Consider the following 16449-nt stretch of genomic DNA (forward strand, 5'->3'; position numbering starts at 1 on the left):
TGGGCAGCCCATTCCAATGCCAATCACTCATTCTGGCAACAACTTCCTCCTAACATCCAGCCTATACTTGCCCCAGCACCACTTGAGACTGTGTCCCCTTGTTCTGTTGCTGGTTGCTTGGGAGAAGAGACCAACCCCACCTGGCTACAACCTCCCTTCAGGTAGTTGTAGACAGCAACAAAGTCACCCCTTAGCCTCCTCTTCTCCAGGCTAAACAGCTCCTTCAGCCTCTCCTCACAGGGCTGTGTTCCAGGCCCCTCACCAGCCTTGCTGCCCTTCTCTGGACACGACACATTCCAGTATCTCAACATCTCTCTTGAATTGAGGAGCCCAGAACTGGACACAGTACTCAAGGTGTGCCCTGAACAGTGTTGAGTACAGTTGAGTACACTCCTTGTCTGTTTCCTTCCCAAAAACACTTTTATTCAAAGTTAGTCTGGCTGCTGCTAACTTTCCAAAGAAGCTCCTAAACATTTTGAGGCAAAACATAAAAATACAGTGTAACCATAGAAACACCTAGATTAAAAAAAGAGATACAGTACTGCTTCAAACTGATTCTCTTCACTGGAAAGAAAAGGCTTGTCGTTTCCTAGCATCTTTCCTATAAACTCATCTTCAGAAAACCTCATGGTTTCTTAATTTTTTTTGTCATGAAAAGTCACCAGCATCCAAAGGCACTAAATGCTGACATAACTGTACTTAGCTGCTGTCACACATATGGCAAGGTGTGGAAAGGTCTTGTCAACTGTGCTAGATGCAGAATGCCAAAACTGGCCTTGTAATTAGCATCTACATGAGAAGCATATCAGAAACTTGTCTTGTTGTAGCACTGACAGATCAAAACACAGTTTTTGGCAGTGTCTGTAAATGAACAAAAAATGCCAGCATACACTTAAACAAGGAAAAAGAGTATAAACTGCCTCACTCAGTTGAGAAAAAAAGAAGACAGGAAAAAAAAAAGAAGAGAAGGGAGGACAAGAAGGGAGGACAAGAAGGGAGGACAAGAAGGGAGGACAAGAAGGGAGGACAAGAAGGGAGGACAAGAAGGGAGGACAAGAAGGGAGGACAAGAAGGGAGGACAAGAAGGGAGGACAAGAAGGGAGGACAAGAAGGGAGGACAAGAAGGGAGGACAAGAAGGGAGGACAAGAAGGGAGGACAAGAAGGGAGGACAAGAAGGGAGGACAAGAAGGGAGGACAAGAGGGAAGACAAGAGGAAGGACAAAAGGAAGGACAAAAGGAAGGACAAAAGGAAGGACAAAAGGAAGGACAAAAGGAAGGACAAAAGGAAGGAAAAAAGGAAGGAAAAAAGGAAGGAAAAAAGGAAGGAAAAAAGGAAGGAAAAAAGGAAGGAAAAAAGGAAGGAAAAAAGGAAGGAAAAAAGGAAGGAAAAAAGGAAGGAAAAAAGGAAGGAAAAAAAGTGGATTGTGATGGAACATTAACGACATTCACTGGGTACAAGAACGAAAAGTACCCCTTGTCCCCCCACTATGTGGTATCCTCTCAGATAATCTTTATTAGCAAATCTCTTCCCTGGTAGAGACACTATTTGCAAAGGCCTGTGGTGATAGAATGAGGGGCAATGACTTCAAACTAGAGAAGAGTAGATTTAGATTGGATGTTAGGAACAAGTTCTTTACCATGAGGGTAGTGAAACACCGGAACAAGTTGTCTGGGGAGGTGGCTGTGGTCTCATCCCTAGAGAGATTCAAGATGAGGCTCAACAGGGCTCTGGGCAACCCGATCTAGTTGAGGATGCCCCTGCTTACTGCAGAGGGGGTTGGACTAGATGACCTTTGGAAGTCCCTTCCAATCCAGACCACCCTGTGACTCTGTGTGATTCTATGGAAGGCTTGACATACATTAACAGATCCAGCACTGTACAAGAAAGTTGTACAGCCTTAGCTGGCTGCAGCAATTAAGCAGTGTCTACAAACTCACCAAGTTAGCATATGCAATTAAACATACCATGACTGTTGATCTAAAGAAAGTTGGTAAGAAAGAAACCAAATAACAGTTAATCAAGGGAATTTGGGACTCAAGATGTCAGCTATCTGCATGTTGTCTACATTTTTTTCTATATGCAGGCTTGCTCTTGAACCACACATCCAACTTGATACCATTATCTCTCCCCCTAACAGGAAGACAAAGCTCTGTGCAACAGGTCCCTCCTCACAGACACTGCAAGAGGTTTGGTTTCACAATAGTTGTTGGAATACTGCAGCCTCAAAGGAATGGCACTCACATAAGTACATAATCCCATTCTACCATGAAGCAAACAGTTTTGTTTGTAAGCCACAAAGTGAGAAATACATCACACAAAAAAATGTCAGTGGAAGCTAAACAGCTGTGACATTTTCACAGGAAAAAATAGGATTAATACTCTCAACTGTGAGATGGAAACAACATTTCTGAATGTGTGATCAATATCAATAACGTACAATGGAAAAGCAAAACAAAACAAAAATCCTAAGAATCCTTCTCCCTTCATTTTTAATATGAGGCACTCACATAATAACAATGCAAAGCAGGTTTCAGGCAGTAGGAAGAAATGAAATTAAGTCCTTACTTTAGAGGCTCAGGAGGGAGTTTAGTTCCCGAAAGATTAATCTGCATCAAAGCAAGTGAGCTGCTGAAAAACTGTTTGAAGGAGGGAGGGACTTCTTTTCCTTTTCTGTAAGTAAACAAATTCATTAAGAAGCAGCATCCAGACAGTCCTTATTCCAAAAAACAGTGAATGTAAGCCATCAGAACTGTAATGATCTTTTACATGTTTAATTTGCTCTACCTTCAAGAGCTCTGTAATCAGTAGCTCTCAATTAGTTTAGAAATCTAATGTCATCAAAATGTTGATTCAACAAACAGTCCTCAGCACTACACTGCTGCAGAGAACACATAACTATCTAGCTGCTGTTTGGTGAACTACAAAGAATGTTGAAGTCTGGTTAAATAGTGAATGCTCTTATATCTTACAACCAGAAAAACTGAACAGGACATTACCCAAACCCTCAAATTACCTTCTCACCACTAGAAACAGTTACTCAATGCTGGAATAGCTTTGCTTAAATTAGATATTATCTCTGATAAGGACACGAAAAACTGAAATGAGGAAAACTGAGGCTGATACTAGTATTTCATATAATGCAAGTATTCTACTAACTCTGTGTTCGGTCTTAAAGACTTTTAAAGGGATTCCCTGCCACAAAAGGACAAAAAGAGAAAAATAACATCTGTAACCTTTATCAAATCATGAAAAACACACACTTTGAAAAACAAATTTAAAGAAGAGTTATGTCAATCAGACTTCAAAGCCTGATGTTATGCCTTAGAGACAGAAGCTATATACAGACATTCTGCTGCATCAGTATCACATGAAGTATATTAGACAAGGTAGCTTATTTTATAGCAGAGAGGGAAAGAAACTATTTTGAGTGGAGTAAATAATGTCTACTTCACAGAGTATTAAGACTTCTACAAAGTCTTAGATTCTTCTTGAAAAGAAAGTTTTGACATAAGAGCAGGATGTTCTAAAACAAATTATTGCAGAGGCTGACAGTAATGACATTTAAAGCATACCTGTGAGAGAAAAGAGTCCTAGAGAGGCTAAGCACAGCTAAATGCTGAAGACAACCACGAAGGAGGGCTCCACACACCTGGTTTAAACAAAGAAAACTGATGTTACTTTAAGTGCACACAGAAAAATAACTAAGGATAGAAGATAGGGAGTTTGCTTGGTACTTGAAGCTCCACAAAAAAGTATCTTTACCATATCTAGCGCACACTCTGTGTTGGATAAATCCAGGTGAACAAGGGCATTTGGCTGGGCCAAAAAGTTGTACAGGCTCTGTAATTAATGGAGGGAAAAAAGAGAATTATCCATGTTAATTTTTATATTACGACACCAATTACTGAAGTGCTACTTCTCATTGTAATTCAGTCTTCAAAACTTCACTACAAAGAGCTGTGTCTCCTAATCAATGCAACCTCTTTTATTGTTGAAGGCTATCATTCTTTTTAAGTAACAGAGAGGAAATGGTTGGTGCTCAGATTCATCTACCAAACAATGCACAAGTCTTGAGTTACTTTGTAATTCACTTTCACAGCAAATGATAATTAATTTAGTTAGGAAGAAACTTGGAATGTCACATAGATTGCTGTTACATTTCAGAAAGGCTAATTGGTTTGTACATTTAAGCTAGCCCCTTAATGCATGAGGGAAGCAACTAATTTGTGTCTGAAGCCCATGGTTATTTCTTGGTATCAGCATGAATTAGATGTTTAAGGGAGAATACAGAACAAGTATGAGGTTTTCAATATTGGGGGCTTCAGTACTACATAGGATATGTCATGTAAATAGTAGTGTGTGTAGAAGTTATTACATGCTGGTTTATATTGGGGCTTTTTGAGAGTCACAGAGACCAGCACAGAGAGATGACCTAATTCACAGAAACATGGAATGCTCAACTCTACATGAAATCCAGCCAAACAGAGGGAGAGCATTCAGTATTTCTAAAATAGATCCACCTTGCTAAAAAATAGGTCATTCAGCCCTCCCTGTACCTACAGTGCAGGGAAGGGCTCTGCTTTAAAAACACCTGTGCCTTGCTGGGGCTAATTTTAACTACTAAAGAACAGGATTTCCTTATTACTGTTGGAAAAGTGTTCCACAGATTTAAAGCTCTTGGTACTAACTTTGAATTGTATCTCTTTGTCTGACAGAGCAATAAAAGCCCCACCTTTTGTATTTATATCCCTTAAAACACATTGGATAGGTAGAAATTGGGTTTGCTTAAGCACTGGCTAGAAATTGGGTTTCAGGTGGGGGTTGGCCTCTTCTCCCAGACAACCAGCAATAGAACAAGGGGACACAGTCTCAAGTTGTGCCAGGGAAAGTATAGGCTGGATGTTAGGAGGAAGTTCTTCACAGAGAGAGTGATTGGCATTGGAATGGGCTGCCCAGGGAGGTGGTGGAGTCACTGTCCCTGGAGGTGTTCAAGAAAAGCCTGGATGAGGCACTTAGTGCCATGGTCTAGTTGACTGGATAGGGCTGGGTGCTAGGTTGGACTGGATGATCTTGGAGGTCTCTTCCAACCTGCTTGATTCTATGATTCTGTGATTGCCTATCAAAGTTGTGCACTTCATTTTACTGTCAGTTTTTAGGTTATTTGCTGTTATTCTCCCTTAAAGAATAATTCCCTGTACCTTCATTTACATTTAGCTGTTTGCTGCCTTTCAAATCCTCACCCCACTGAAACTGCCACTCTCTTCTGTCTGGAAAGACTAGTTCTTGGAACATGCTGGTGAAACTGAAACTAGTAAAAAACCTGAGAAAAAGTCCCAGCCATGTTTAACTCCACTTTAAAAGACAGGATTAGATAATTCCAGTGTTGCATAAATTATTCAAAACCTGACACTTATGTGCACACAACTTTGATGTGACAGAGAAATACAGATTTAACAATCAAAAAGTGAATACATACAAATACCTACAAATTAAGAACTAAGCTGATGTTGTTATGAGAAAAAGAATAAACCCAAACCTGCATCTCTAGGGCAACTGATAAACTAAACAAAAGGATTTTAAAGCTAATTACAGTCATCAAAGGATCATGAGCTTCGACAGCATGTGTTCAGGAGCTGCACAAATTCATTTATACAAACAAAACCCATGAAAATCAGAAATGAAGTCAAAAGAAATATTTTTCCCCAACCTGTAGTGGTTTAAAACTTGTTCCAAACTGAGACACTGGAACTTTCCCAAAAGCTCAGTGCAGAATGTAAATAAATTAGAAGATCGGTTGAAAATGAATAATAAAGTCTACATCATTCATTGGTTTGCTAATTGGGATAAAAAGTGAGTGCACAAAATTTCTTCTTCTTTCTGTCTTTGGCTTTGGTCTCCTTTCAACTCCCTGCTTCACACTGCTCCCCTTATCTCTGTCCTAACTTTCTCACTGATATAAACTGACTGGGAGGTACTGGGAGAAGGAAGGGAGAGGGAGGCAGGACAAGGTCTGTTTGCTGGAAGCCCTTCTGGCTTCATCCAGGGGGATCCCTGTGAGGGTCCTTGTGTTATTTCTGAATTGTAAATAACTGTAAATGTAGTTTTTTGTGCATATGCATTGTATTACATATTTGCAATACAATGCAATTTAATTCTTATGTAATGTAATTCTTAAGCAATGTAATTTAGCTTGCTATAAATACATAATTTCATTTTCTCCCAAGCTGTCTGAGCTGGTCTGGTAATTTTATTTGGGGGGAATTTCATCCCATCACACAACCTTCCAAAGGCCACTGAAACAAGTGGTGCATTTGCAGCTTTCTCATTAATCATTAGAAGCCAAGGACTGAAAGCATGAACTAAAATTATGTCCTGTGGACAATTCAACTCTCTGGCCATACACTGAAGAGTAGAGATCAAAACATTCTCTTCCAAGCAAAATGGCTTTGCCTTTTGACATCTTTGTCAGTGACATGGACAGTGGGATTTAGTGCAACCTCACCAAATTTGCTGATGACACCAAGACATACGGTGCAGTTGACAAGCTGGAGGGGGAGGGATGCCATCCAGAGGAACCTCGATAGGTTGGCAATCTGAGCCTGTGCCAGTCTCATGAAGTCCAACAAGGCAAAAAGTGGAAGTTATTGTATCTGGGTCAAGGCAACTCCAAGCAAGCTGACTGATGAGTGGATTTACAGTAGTCCTGCAGAGGAAGACTTGGGGGTGCTGGTTGGTGAGGCACTTCACCAAGCCCTCAATGCATGCTGGCAGCCCAAAAAGCCAACTGCATCCTGGGCTATACCAAAAGATGTGCAGCCAGAAGGTGAAGAGAGGATCTTCTGCCCTTCCATTCCGCTCTTGTGAGACCTCACTTGGAGTACTGTGTTCAGTCCTGAAGCCCCCAACACAAGGAGGACAGAGATCTCTTAGAGTCCAGAGGAAGTCTGGATCACCTCTACTACAAGAACATGCTGACAGAGTTGGAGCTGTTCAGCCTGGAGAAGAGAAGGCTCCAGGGAGACCTTACAGAGGCCTTCCAGCACATGAAAAGGGACTACAGGAAAGCTGGAGAGGAGTTTTTGACAAGGGCATGTGGTGACAGGACAAGGGGCAATGGTTTTAAACTAGAGAAGGGTAAAGTCAGATTAGACATTAGGAAGAGGTTCTTTACTACAAAGGTGGTGAGGCAGTAGAACCGATTGCCCAGAGAAGTTGTAGACACCTCATTCCTGGAAGTCTTTAACAGCAGGCAGGATGTGGCCTTGAGCAACCTCATCTACTGGGATGTGCCCCCACCCAGGGCATGACTATTTTAACAATTAGTTAACAAATATCCATGCATTAAGTCCCAAATGAGAAGAAATTGCTTACTGAGAGATCATCACCGCGGAGCGCGTTCCCTGAGAGGTCAAGATAGACGAGCGTGTTTGCGATCAGCGAGTTGGCACTCAGTGACTGGGAAAGGCTATTCACCCCTGCCAAAACAAAGTGAAATGTCAGTACTCAGCTTTCCTGACTCTAGACACAGCTTGTCCAGCCCTTGCAAGTGTGCAATTTCATCGAACACAGACAGACACAAACGTTTAATGACCACCCCTGTACTGCAGCAGAGGAAGACAGACCACAGAGAGACGCAAGAGCTTTCTCTGCCACAACATGCCCAGTTTTGCCTGGACAGTGCTCCAGCAGCTGTTTCTAAGGAGCCACAGGGTATTACAAGTCTGTGGCAGGTGCAATCGCTCAGACAAAACCCTGACAATCATCTGACAAACACCAGCCTTTGCCAGAGACTGATGAATAGCTTAGTGCTTCCGAATCCAGACCATCAGGCTGCCTTTATCACAGGCTTGCTCTCAACTAATTAGAATGACCACAGGTCAGACTCAACTAGGGTATAAATGGAGCCTCAGCAGAATCATAGAATCAACCAGGTTGGAAGAGACCTCCAAGATCATCCAGGCCAACCTAGCACCCAGCCCTAGCCAGTCAACTAGACCATGGCACTAAGTGCCTCAGCCAGGCTTTGCTTCAACACCTCCAGGGACGGTGCCTCCACCACCTCCCTGGGCAGTCCATTCCAATGCCAATCACTCTCTCTGGGAAGAACTTCCTCCTAACATCCAGCCTAGACCTACCCTGGCACAACTTGTGACTGTGTCCCCTTGTTCTATTGCTGGTTGCCTGGCAGAAGAGGCCACCATCAACCTGGCTACAATGTCCCTTCAGGTAGTTGTAGAGAAGCATTTTGAATTGATTCCCTTGGAGTAGGCAGATTTTGCAGTCCTGAAGCCTCCTGTTAGTTTGGAATGCCATCTGAGGATACCTCTGCAACTGAATGAGTCCTCACCATTATTTGTTGAGTGTACATTGCTTCTGGATATACCCTTGAGTAAACCCACACCCTCTTTTGGCTGAGTTATCTTTTTTGGGTACCTCTAGGTGGGAAGCTTTCCCTTTTTCGAGTGAGTGCATGCACATTTTGGTTCATCTTTCTAGAAAGAGCACTCTTTAAAGGCTCAGGAATTAGTTGTGCAGTAGTATATTCATGACTGACATCCAAATTTGCAAGTTAAATCTGTCAGAGAGAGTACCAAGTAACGTTGGTTACAATAAATCCACATTTTGTGCAGTTACTGCTGCCCAAATTGTTTTGTGGGTGCCTCCATGACAAAAGTACCCGATCCAAGGAAGAAGCAATTTTATTCAGCCTACAGCAACTTTAACTATGCAATCCTATCCTGAAACAGATCTTTCAAAACCTTTTACTCCATAATCTTAAGTCAGTGTCTTCCTGCACAGAATGATATCTAAATAAAAGCATGGGTGGAACACCAAGCATATAAACAATTACAACTGCCAGAACTTAGAATCATAGAATTAAGCAGGTTGGAAGAGACCTCCAAGATCATCCAGGCCAACCTAGCACCCAGCCCTAGCCAGTCAACTAGACCATGGCACTAAGTGCCTCATCCAGGCTTTTCTTGAAGACCCCCAGGGACGGTGCCTCCACCACCTCCCTGGGCAGCCCATTCCAATGCCAATCACTCTCTCTGGCAAGAACTTCCTCCTAACATCCAGCCTATACTTTCCCTGGCACAACTTGAGACTGTGTCCCCTTGTTCTGTTGCTGGTTGTCTGGGAGAAGAGGCCACCCCCCACCTGGCTACAATGTCCCTTCAGGTAGTTGTAGACAGCAATGAGATCACCCCTGAGCCTCCTCTTCTCCAGGCTAAACAACCCCAGCTCCCTCAGCCTCTCCTCATAGGGTTTGTGTTCCAGGCCCTTCACCAGCTTTGTTGCCCTTCTCTGGACATGTTCCAGTACCTCAACATCTCTCTTGAATTGAGGGGCCCAAAACTGGACACAGTACTCAAGGTGAGGCCTGACCAGTGCTGAGTACAGAGGAAGAATAACCTCCCTTGTCCTACTGGCCACACTGTTCCTGATGCAGGCCAGGATGCCATTGGCTCTCTTGGCCACCTGGGCACACTGCTGGCTCATCTTCAGCCTACTATCTATCAGTACCCCCAGGTCCCTTTCCTCCTGGCTGCTTTCCAGCCACTCTGTCCCCAGCATAGCCAGTGTTGTCTTGACCCAATGATCATAGAAACATAGTACAGCTTGGTTTGGAAGAGACATTCTAGTCCACCATCACCACAGTGAGCAGAGATATCTTCCACTAACTAGATCAGGTTGCTCAGAGTCCAGTCCAACTTGACCTTGAATGGACGGAGCATCTATCACCTTTCTGGGCAACCCATTCCAGTGTTTCAACAATCTCATTGTAAAAAAATTCCTCCTTATATCTAGTCTAAATCTCCCCACTTTTAATTTAAAAAACATCACCCCTTGTTCTATTTCAATGGGCCCTACTAAAAATATTGACCCCCTCATCTTACTTGCAGGTTCCCTTTAATTACTGAAAGGCCTTAACAAAGTCTGTCACAAGCACTCAGATCACATAAGGAAAAGCACAGGATGAATGAACATACTGAAACTGCATTAATTTGTCAAATTGCCAAACTTTTAATTTCAAGAGTCCATGTAAGGCTAGTCAAGACCCTTAATAAATTAGTTGTCATGAAAAAATGGAATTAGGAGTGGGAGAAAAAAAAAGTCCAGAATTTAATAGTCTTTTCAATGAAAACTATGATTGAAAAAAATTGAGTGTTCATTACTGTTTCCTTAAGCATAACAAGAGCTACAGACACTTATAAAAACAAACACTACAACTAAAAAACCTCACCAAACCCACCAAAACAAACCAAATAAAAAAAGCTCAGATCAACAAAAACAACCCAAAAAATATTTAAAGACCCACCCCTTCTCCCCACCCATATTCCTCCAGGAGAAACCTTAAAGCTCAACAGAACACAGAATCTGCACTTCACAAAGCGATAATTAGAATGACAAACGAACATGGCTCCTGTCTGCTATCCCCTAATGTCCTTTATAGTCCATAAGTCACTCATCGTTTCCAGGTCATCAACAGCTGCAAAAAAGCTGCAATAATGCCACTGCAATTTTTCTGTTTTAGCACTCATGTTCTATACAGGAGACCCTGGGGCTGTTTGTAAGTGGTTGCTGCATCTCTCTGTAAAACAGCCATGCAAAAAGTCCTAAGAGCTTTTCATTGGGTTTCAGTACTGCCTTTTAAAATATACATACATGTCATACATTCCAATTATGGCATCAAACTGGAAATCTGTAAAGTACAAACCAAATAATTCTTTACTTTGATCACACCACTTAAGAGTGACTGTCATGACACCTGGATTCATAAAATAATTATGTGCAAAAGCATTCAGAAAAATTTCCATTTTTGCTTCAGATGTCTTTCTGAAGAACACATGGAATGTATCATTTATGTCAATGCTAAATTCAATCTCAAATCTTACAGAAGACAGTTCAGTTTTTCAAAGTGCTGAAGGGGACAGAACTCAGCCCACGGTTCAGCAACCCAGGACTTCACAGAAGTAGCTGTGCTGTTGAGAATACACATGTAAATCACTGACAAAATGAATGACTGCATAGTCTGGAAACAAAAAGAAAGACTGAAACTTCTAGAACAGGACAGGAAGCCAACTTATAAAGCATACCTTTAGGTGACAAGGAGGTTTTAGATAAGTTTAAATGCTTCAGCCCCTTTGGCAGCTTGGCGAACTGGATGCTCAAAGACGACACACCTGTTGGGGGTGCAAAGAGAAAAGAGGTGTTTTCAGATTAAGTGTGATCTCAGCTTTTCCCAGCAACCACACCATGGGCAAACTGTGCTGGTGGGACCTGCACCCGTGGGGGTGGGCTCAAAATCTCCTATTTTATGACCATGAAATTGTTGAAATGACTGATAGAGCCAAGATGTATACTTTTTTATCCCCTGAATAGATAAGGAATTTCGCTCTTCATGGTCAGTGAGCTACCTCAGTTTAAAAGCTACAAAACACACACATGCTTCTGAGGAGGAGTTAAAAGGGAAGATATTACATATGTTGAACAGTCAGCACTTGGGATATATGGAAGCTTTATGGTTCAGCCAAAAACCAAAAGCTAATATTATTGGTTTAGATTAGATCAGATAGTTCTCAGCATACACAAACAAGAGCATCCCTCACCTTTGCCCCCCAAAACCAAAAATCAACCCACCAACAAACCCAAGCATAAACAAAACCACAAACTAAAACCCAGGAAGAGCATTTCATGTGAAACCTGAAACTAGTTTTATTTTCTTTTAAAAGAAGGGTTTTCAAGGCAAGTGAGTCACACAGGTTGGTTAATGCTGGTTGTCTCCTGAGGTAAACCCTAGGAGCCCAAAACCTTCACCAAGTTGTAATGCCCTTACAGTAGCCTGCATGGTTACCAGCCAGACACAGACTTGGAAATGCTACAACCACTTACAATCTCAAACAGTAAAAACGTATTAAGATGCCAACAAAGACTGGAATATCTCAGTACAAATACAACCAAAAAAATAAAAAGCACTTTTCTTTAAAGTCCTTTCTTGGTGCATCCCAAGCTCCACACTTCATAAACCTAATCCTCCCCATTTAAACAAAAGATTGCAGTTTGATTAAGAGGGCACATCCTAAATAACAACAGAATCAATCCATGAAATATTTAGTACAGGAATAAATCCACACAGAAACCCCAGGCTTCGCCTGAGGTGTGAAATATAGTCTTCTACAGCAACTCACTAAGAGAGAAAAGGGCAAAGAGAAAGAGGGTAAAGCCTTTTACTTGATTCAAAACACAGCAAATGAAAACAGCAGATATCCATCTGCACATATGCAGGCACAAAAAAGTCCACTAATATGTCACATACTTTACTTTTATCATGTTTTACCCATCATTGCTAAGAACAGCCACCTTGCAGACGTTGTTGCAAGGTCTGTTTTTCTTACTGCTCTCTGTAAAAGCATGTTGTTCATGCTGAGAGGTGCAATGGCACACAGCCCAAAACAACACACTGCATTTTATTTATACTGCCAAAATATTACACCATGATCCCTTGGCATTTTAAAGCACAGTGGTAACTGGATGTCTTCAACTTTCAGCAAGAACAAATGAAGCCATATTAAGAGGATTTTCTTGCATAGGTCTAGTATTGAAAAGTAAATTAAAAAAACCCAATTCTTTTTAAGGTTCTCTGAGTCAGAGGCTCAGTCTACCTTAAATTCATATTCTGTAGCCAAGTGGGCTGCCCAGAGAGGTGGTGGAGTCACCATGCCTGGAGGTGTTGAAGAAAAGACTGGATGAGGCACTTAGTGCCATGGTCTAGTTGAGTGCACAGGGCTGGGTGCTAGGTTGGACTGGATGACCTTGGAGGTCTCTTCCAACCTGGTTGATTCTATGATTCTATTTGTTAGGCTGGTTTTGTCCCCAGTACTTTCAAAAAGTTTTTCTGCTTTCCAAGCAGAATTATATTGGCAAAAGAGGTGAAAAAGGAGTTAGAAGCAGAATCATTAAGGATATCACAAATGTAATTTTACTGTGAAGGATCTCAAGCAAGAAATTTTACCTGCCCATCTTTGATTTTATCTAACAATCTGCAGACCATTTATCACTCTAACCAAGCTGAATTATTTTAGTGTTCTGCCACCAATAGGGTTAAGGATCCACCCAGATATAGGAATCATGTACACACAAAAAAAGTGCTTCTGGCACTCAGGCCCTTGAGTACTCTTCAAGACATTAATTTTTGCTAACCTCATAACTCATCCTCTAATAGCAGGAGTTAAATGTATCTAGGCAGACAGTTCCAAATTTGAGTATTTCTAGGCTTCTATGTGTTTGGTTTGCATAATTTTTTAACAAAATATGAGATTAAGCTGTGATCCTAATGGAGCCAGAAGCAGAACTGCCATTGCTTTAACATGGCTAGATCTTAAAGCTAAGTTTGATAACCAACTTTCCAGGTGTTAGTCTCACAACTATTGACAGCACTATTAAGCCAAGTCAATCACAAATAAAGACATTGCTCTCAGTGTAAATCACTTCAGATGCTGGAATATTTGCACTTTGTAATTATAGCTCATTTCTCTTTAACTTATCTAATTCTCTAATGAAAAGGTCAAATCTTAATTGCACATGTGGCAGAAGAGACTGAGATAATGAAAAAAAAAACCCAACTATTATTTTTTCCAACTTACAGTTTCTGCATTTCATTTTTATCTTTTATGTGGTTACTCCAGAATGACTTGAATCTATAGCCTAAGTACCTCTGCATTGAAGAGTAACTACCAAATATTTGATCATTTGTTTTGTGTTCCAAATAAAATAAAGCTTAAACTCCCCAAAACAACAACAAAAATCTCCCAAGCACTGTCATTTTTTTAATGTAACACAATCTATAAACACTTCTTCAAAAGCAGAACCAATGCACACCATCAGCATGTTTGCAGAGGCCACCAAGCTGAGTGGTGCTGTGGATATGCTAGAGAGACCCAATCTCATCCAGACAGACCTGGACAAGCTGGAGAGGTAGGCCCAGCTGAACCTCATGAAGTTCAACAAGACTAAGTTCAAGGTACTGCACCTGGGCCAGAAGAATTCTCATTACCAATAAAGGCTGAGGGCTGGGACTTGAGAGTTCTGGTACATGGGAAGCTGGACATGACCCAGCAATGTCCACTTGCAGCCCAAAGGGCAAATCACATCCTAGGCTGCATCAAAAGAAGCAGAATGAGAGAGGTGATTCTGCCACTTTGTGCTGGTGAGATCTTATCTGGAGTGCTGTGTCCAGCTCTGGTGCCCTCCATACAAGAAGGACCCGGATCTGATGGAGCAGGTCCAGCGGAGGGTTGTGAAAATGACCAGGGGGCTGGAACACCTCTTCTATGAGGATAGGCTATGGAAGCTGGAGTTTTTCAGCCCAGACAAGAGAAGTCTCCAGTAAGATCCAATAGCAGCCTTTCAGTACCTGAAGGTAACCCACAAGAAGGCTAAAAAGGGACTGCTTACAAAGGCCTGTACTGATAGGATGAGGAACATTGGTTTGAAATTAATAAAGAGTAGATTTAGATTGGATGTTAGGAACAAGTTATTTACCATGATGGTGGTGGAACATTGTAACAGGTAGCTCAGGGAGGTAGTTGAAACCCATCTCTGAAGATATTCAAGGTCACATTTGACAAACACTCTGGGCAACCTGATCTAAGGGAGGATGCCCCTGTTCACTGCAGGGGAATTAGATTAGATCACAGTATCACCAAGGTTGGAAGAGACCTCATAGATCATCAAGTCCAACCCTTTACCACAGAGCCCAAGGCTACACCATGGCACCAAGTGCCACGTCCAATCCTGCCTTGAACAGCTCCAGGGACGGCAACTCCACCACCTCCCCGGGCAGCCCATTCCAGTGGCCAATGACTCTCTCAGGGAAGAACTTTCTCCTCACCTCCAGCCTAAATTTCCCCTGGCGCAGCCTGAGGCTGTGTCCTCTCGTTCTGGCGCTGGCCACCTGAGAGAAGAGAGCAACCTCCTCCTGGCCACAACCTCCCCTCAGGTAGTTGTAGACAGCAATAAGGTCACCCCTGAGCCTCCTCTTCTCCAGGCTAAACAATCCCAGCTCCCTCAGCCTCTCCTCGTAGGGCTGTGCTCAAGGCCTCTCACCAGCCTTGTCGCCCTTCTCTTGACATGCTCAAGCATCTCAATGTCCCTCCTAAATTGGGGGGGCCCAGAACTGAACCCAGTACTCAAGGTGTGGTCTAACCAGTGCAGAGTACAGAAGATGTTTACCTTTGGAGGTCCAGTCCAACCCAAACCCTTCTATGATTCTATGTAACAGCCTTTTTTCAGTTTACGGCGTATTTTTTTGTACAACACAGTCAGGCCTAGGGCACATAATGTTCCTCAGCAAAACACTAGATGTGATATGAATTCTTAAGGTTGGGCAAATGGTAATCAGCAGGCAAGAAGTAATTAGAAGAGTTAAAACAATTCATGTGAACAATTTTAAATTAAAAAATCTACTCTGAATAGGTTAAAAACTAAAATACTTTCACCCTTATTTCTAATTAAAAAGAGATACAAAAGAGGAAAGGAAAAAAACCCTTCCTGCCTTTATTCCCTTACTGCACTAGCAAGAAAGGAGACACCTATAAAACTGAGAGGGTCATTGGACACTAGAATGGGCTGCCCAGGGAGGTGGTGGAGTCGCCATCCCTGGGGCTGTTCAAGGCAGGATTGGACGTGGCACTTGGTGCCATGGTCTAGCCTTGAGCTCTGTGGTAAAGGGTTGGACTTGATGATCTGTGAGGTCTCTTCCAACCTTGGTGATACTGTGATAACTCTGTTCAAAACATTGCAAGTCAGTTTGTTTGTAATCAAAATGAACAAGGTTTTCCCACTGTAATTTATGACAGCCAAGAGACTGGAGCATTCCCCCTCAACGAACCAAATAAACCAAGAAAAGGTTCACTGTATAAAATTCTTATTTTTATTCTGGTCTAACAGGAGTACAAGATAGTCTGATCCCAGAACACTGCGTGCCTGGAATGCATTAAGTGAAGCAAATGGGAATCTCACATGGCCAGCGTTCAAGGGTCAATTCCAGAATGAAAGAATGTAACCCTGTTTTAAAAGTAAATGCTGTGGGGTGAAAAAGACAGTAGGCAAGGGAGGGGAAGGACTTGATAGGCACTGAAATCAGGCCCAGTGGTGCCTAGTCTGAGAGAAGCTGAGCTCTTCAGCTTGATTTTCCATCTTGTGGAGTCAACAGCACTTTGCTCCACAAGGATGACAGTTATGACAGTACAACTAAGCATTGCCAAGTAGTAGCAACACAACGGACTAGCACAAAGCTGAGGGGAAGAAAAAAAGAAGTTTCAATAATGAAAATAAATACGCAATTATAGAATCATAGAATCAACCAGGTTGGAAGAGACCTCCAAGATCAGCCAGTCCAACCTATCACCCTGCCCTATCCAATCAACTAGACCATGGCACTAAG

At 42.2% G+C, this 16449-nt stretch overlaps 1 protein-coding gene across 4 annotated transcripts in view; it reads right to left on the reverse strand.

Annotated features, from left to right (window-relative positions):
• CARMIL1 (capping protein regulator and myosin 1 linker 1) overlaps positions 1–16449 on the reverse strand; it is a 244731-nt gene that overhangs the window by 98904 nt on the left and 129378 nt on the right. For all 4 annotated transcript variants that reach the window (XM_064150101.1, XM_064150102.1, XM_064150100.1 and 1 more), the window contains exons 12-16: positions 11102–11188; positions 7374–7477; positions 3765–3842; positions 3575–3651; positions 2568–2672 (exon numbers count right to left, since the gene is read on the reverse strand). In XM_064150101.1, the coding sequence (XP_064006171.1) occupies positions 2568–2672; positions 3575–3651; positions 3765–3842; positions 7374–7477; positions 11102–11188 (451 nt within the window). The remainder of the gene's footprint in view (positions 1–2567; positions 2673–3574; positions 3652–3764; positions 3843–7373; positions 7478–11101; positions 11189–16449) is intronic.

Source organism: Pogoniulus pusillus, chromosome 10, assembly GCF_015220805.1.
Source record: "Pogoniulus pusillus isolate bPogPus1 chromosome 10, bPogPus1.pri, whole genome shotgun sequence".
NCBI classification, from domain to species: Eukaryota; Metazoa; Chordata; class Aves; order Piciformes; family Lybiidae; genus Pogoniulus; species Pogoniulus pusillus.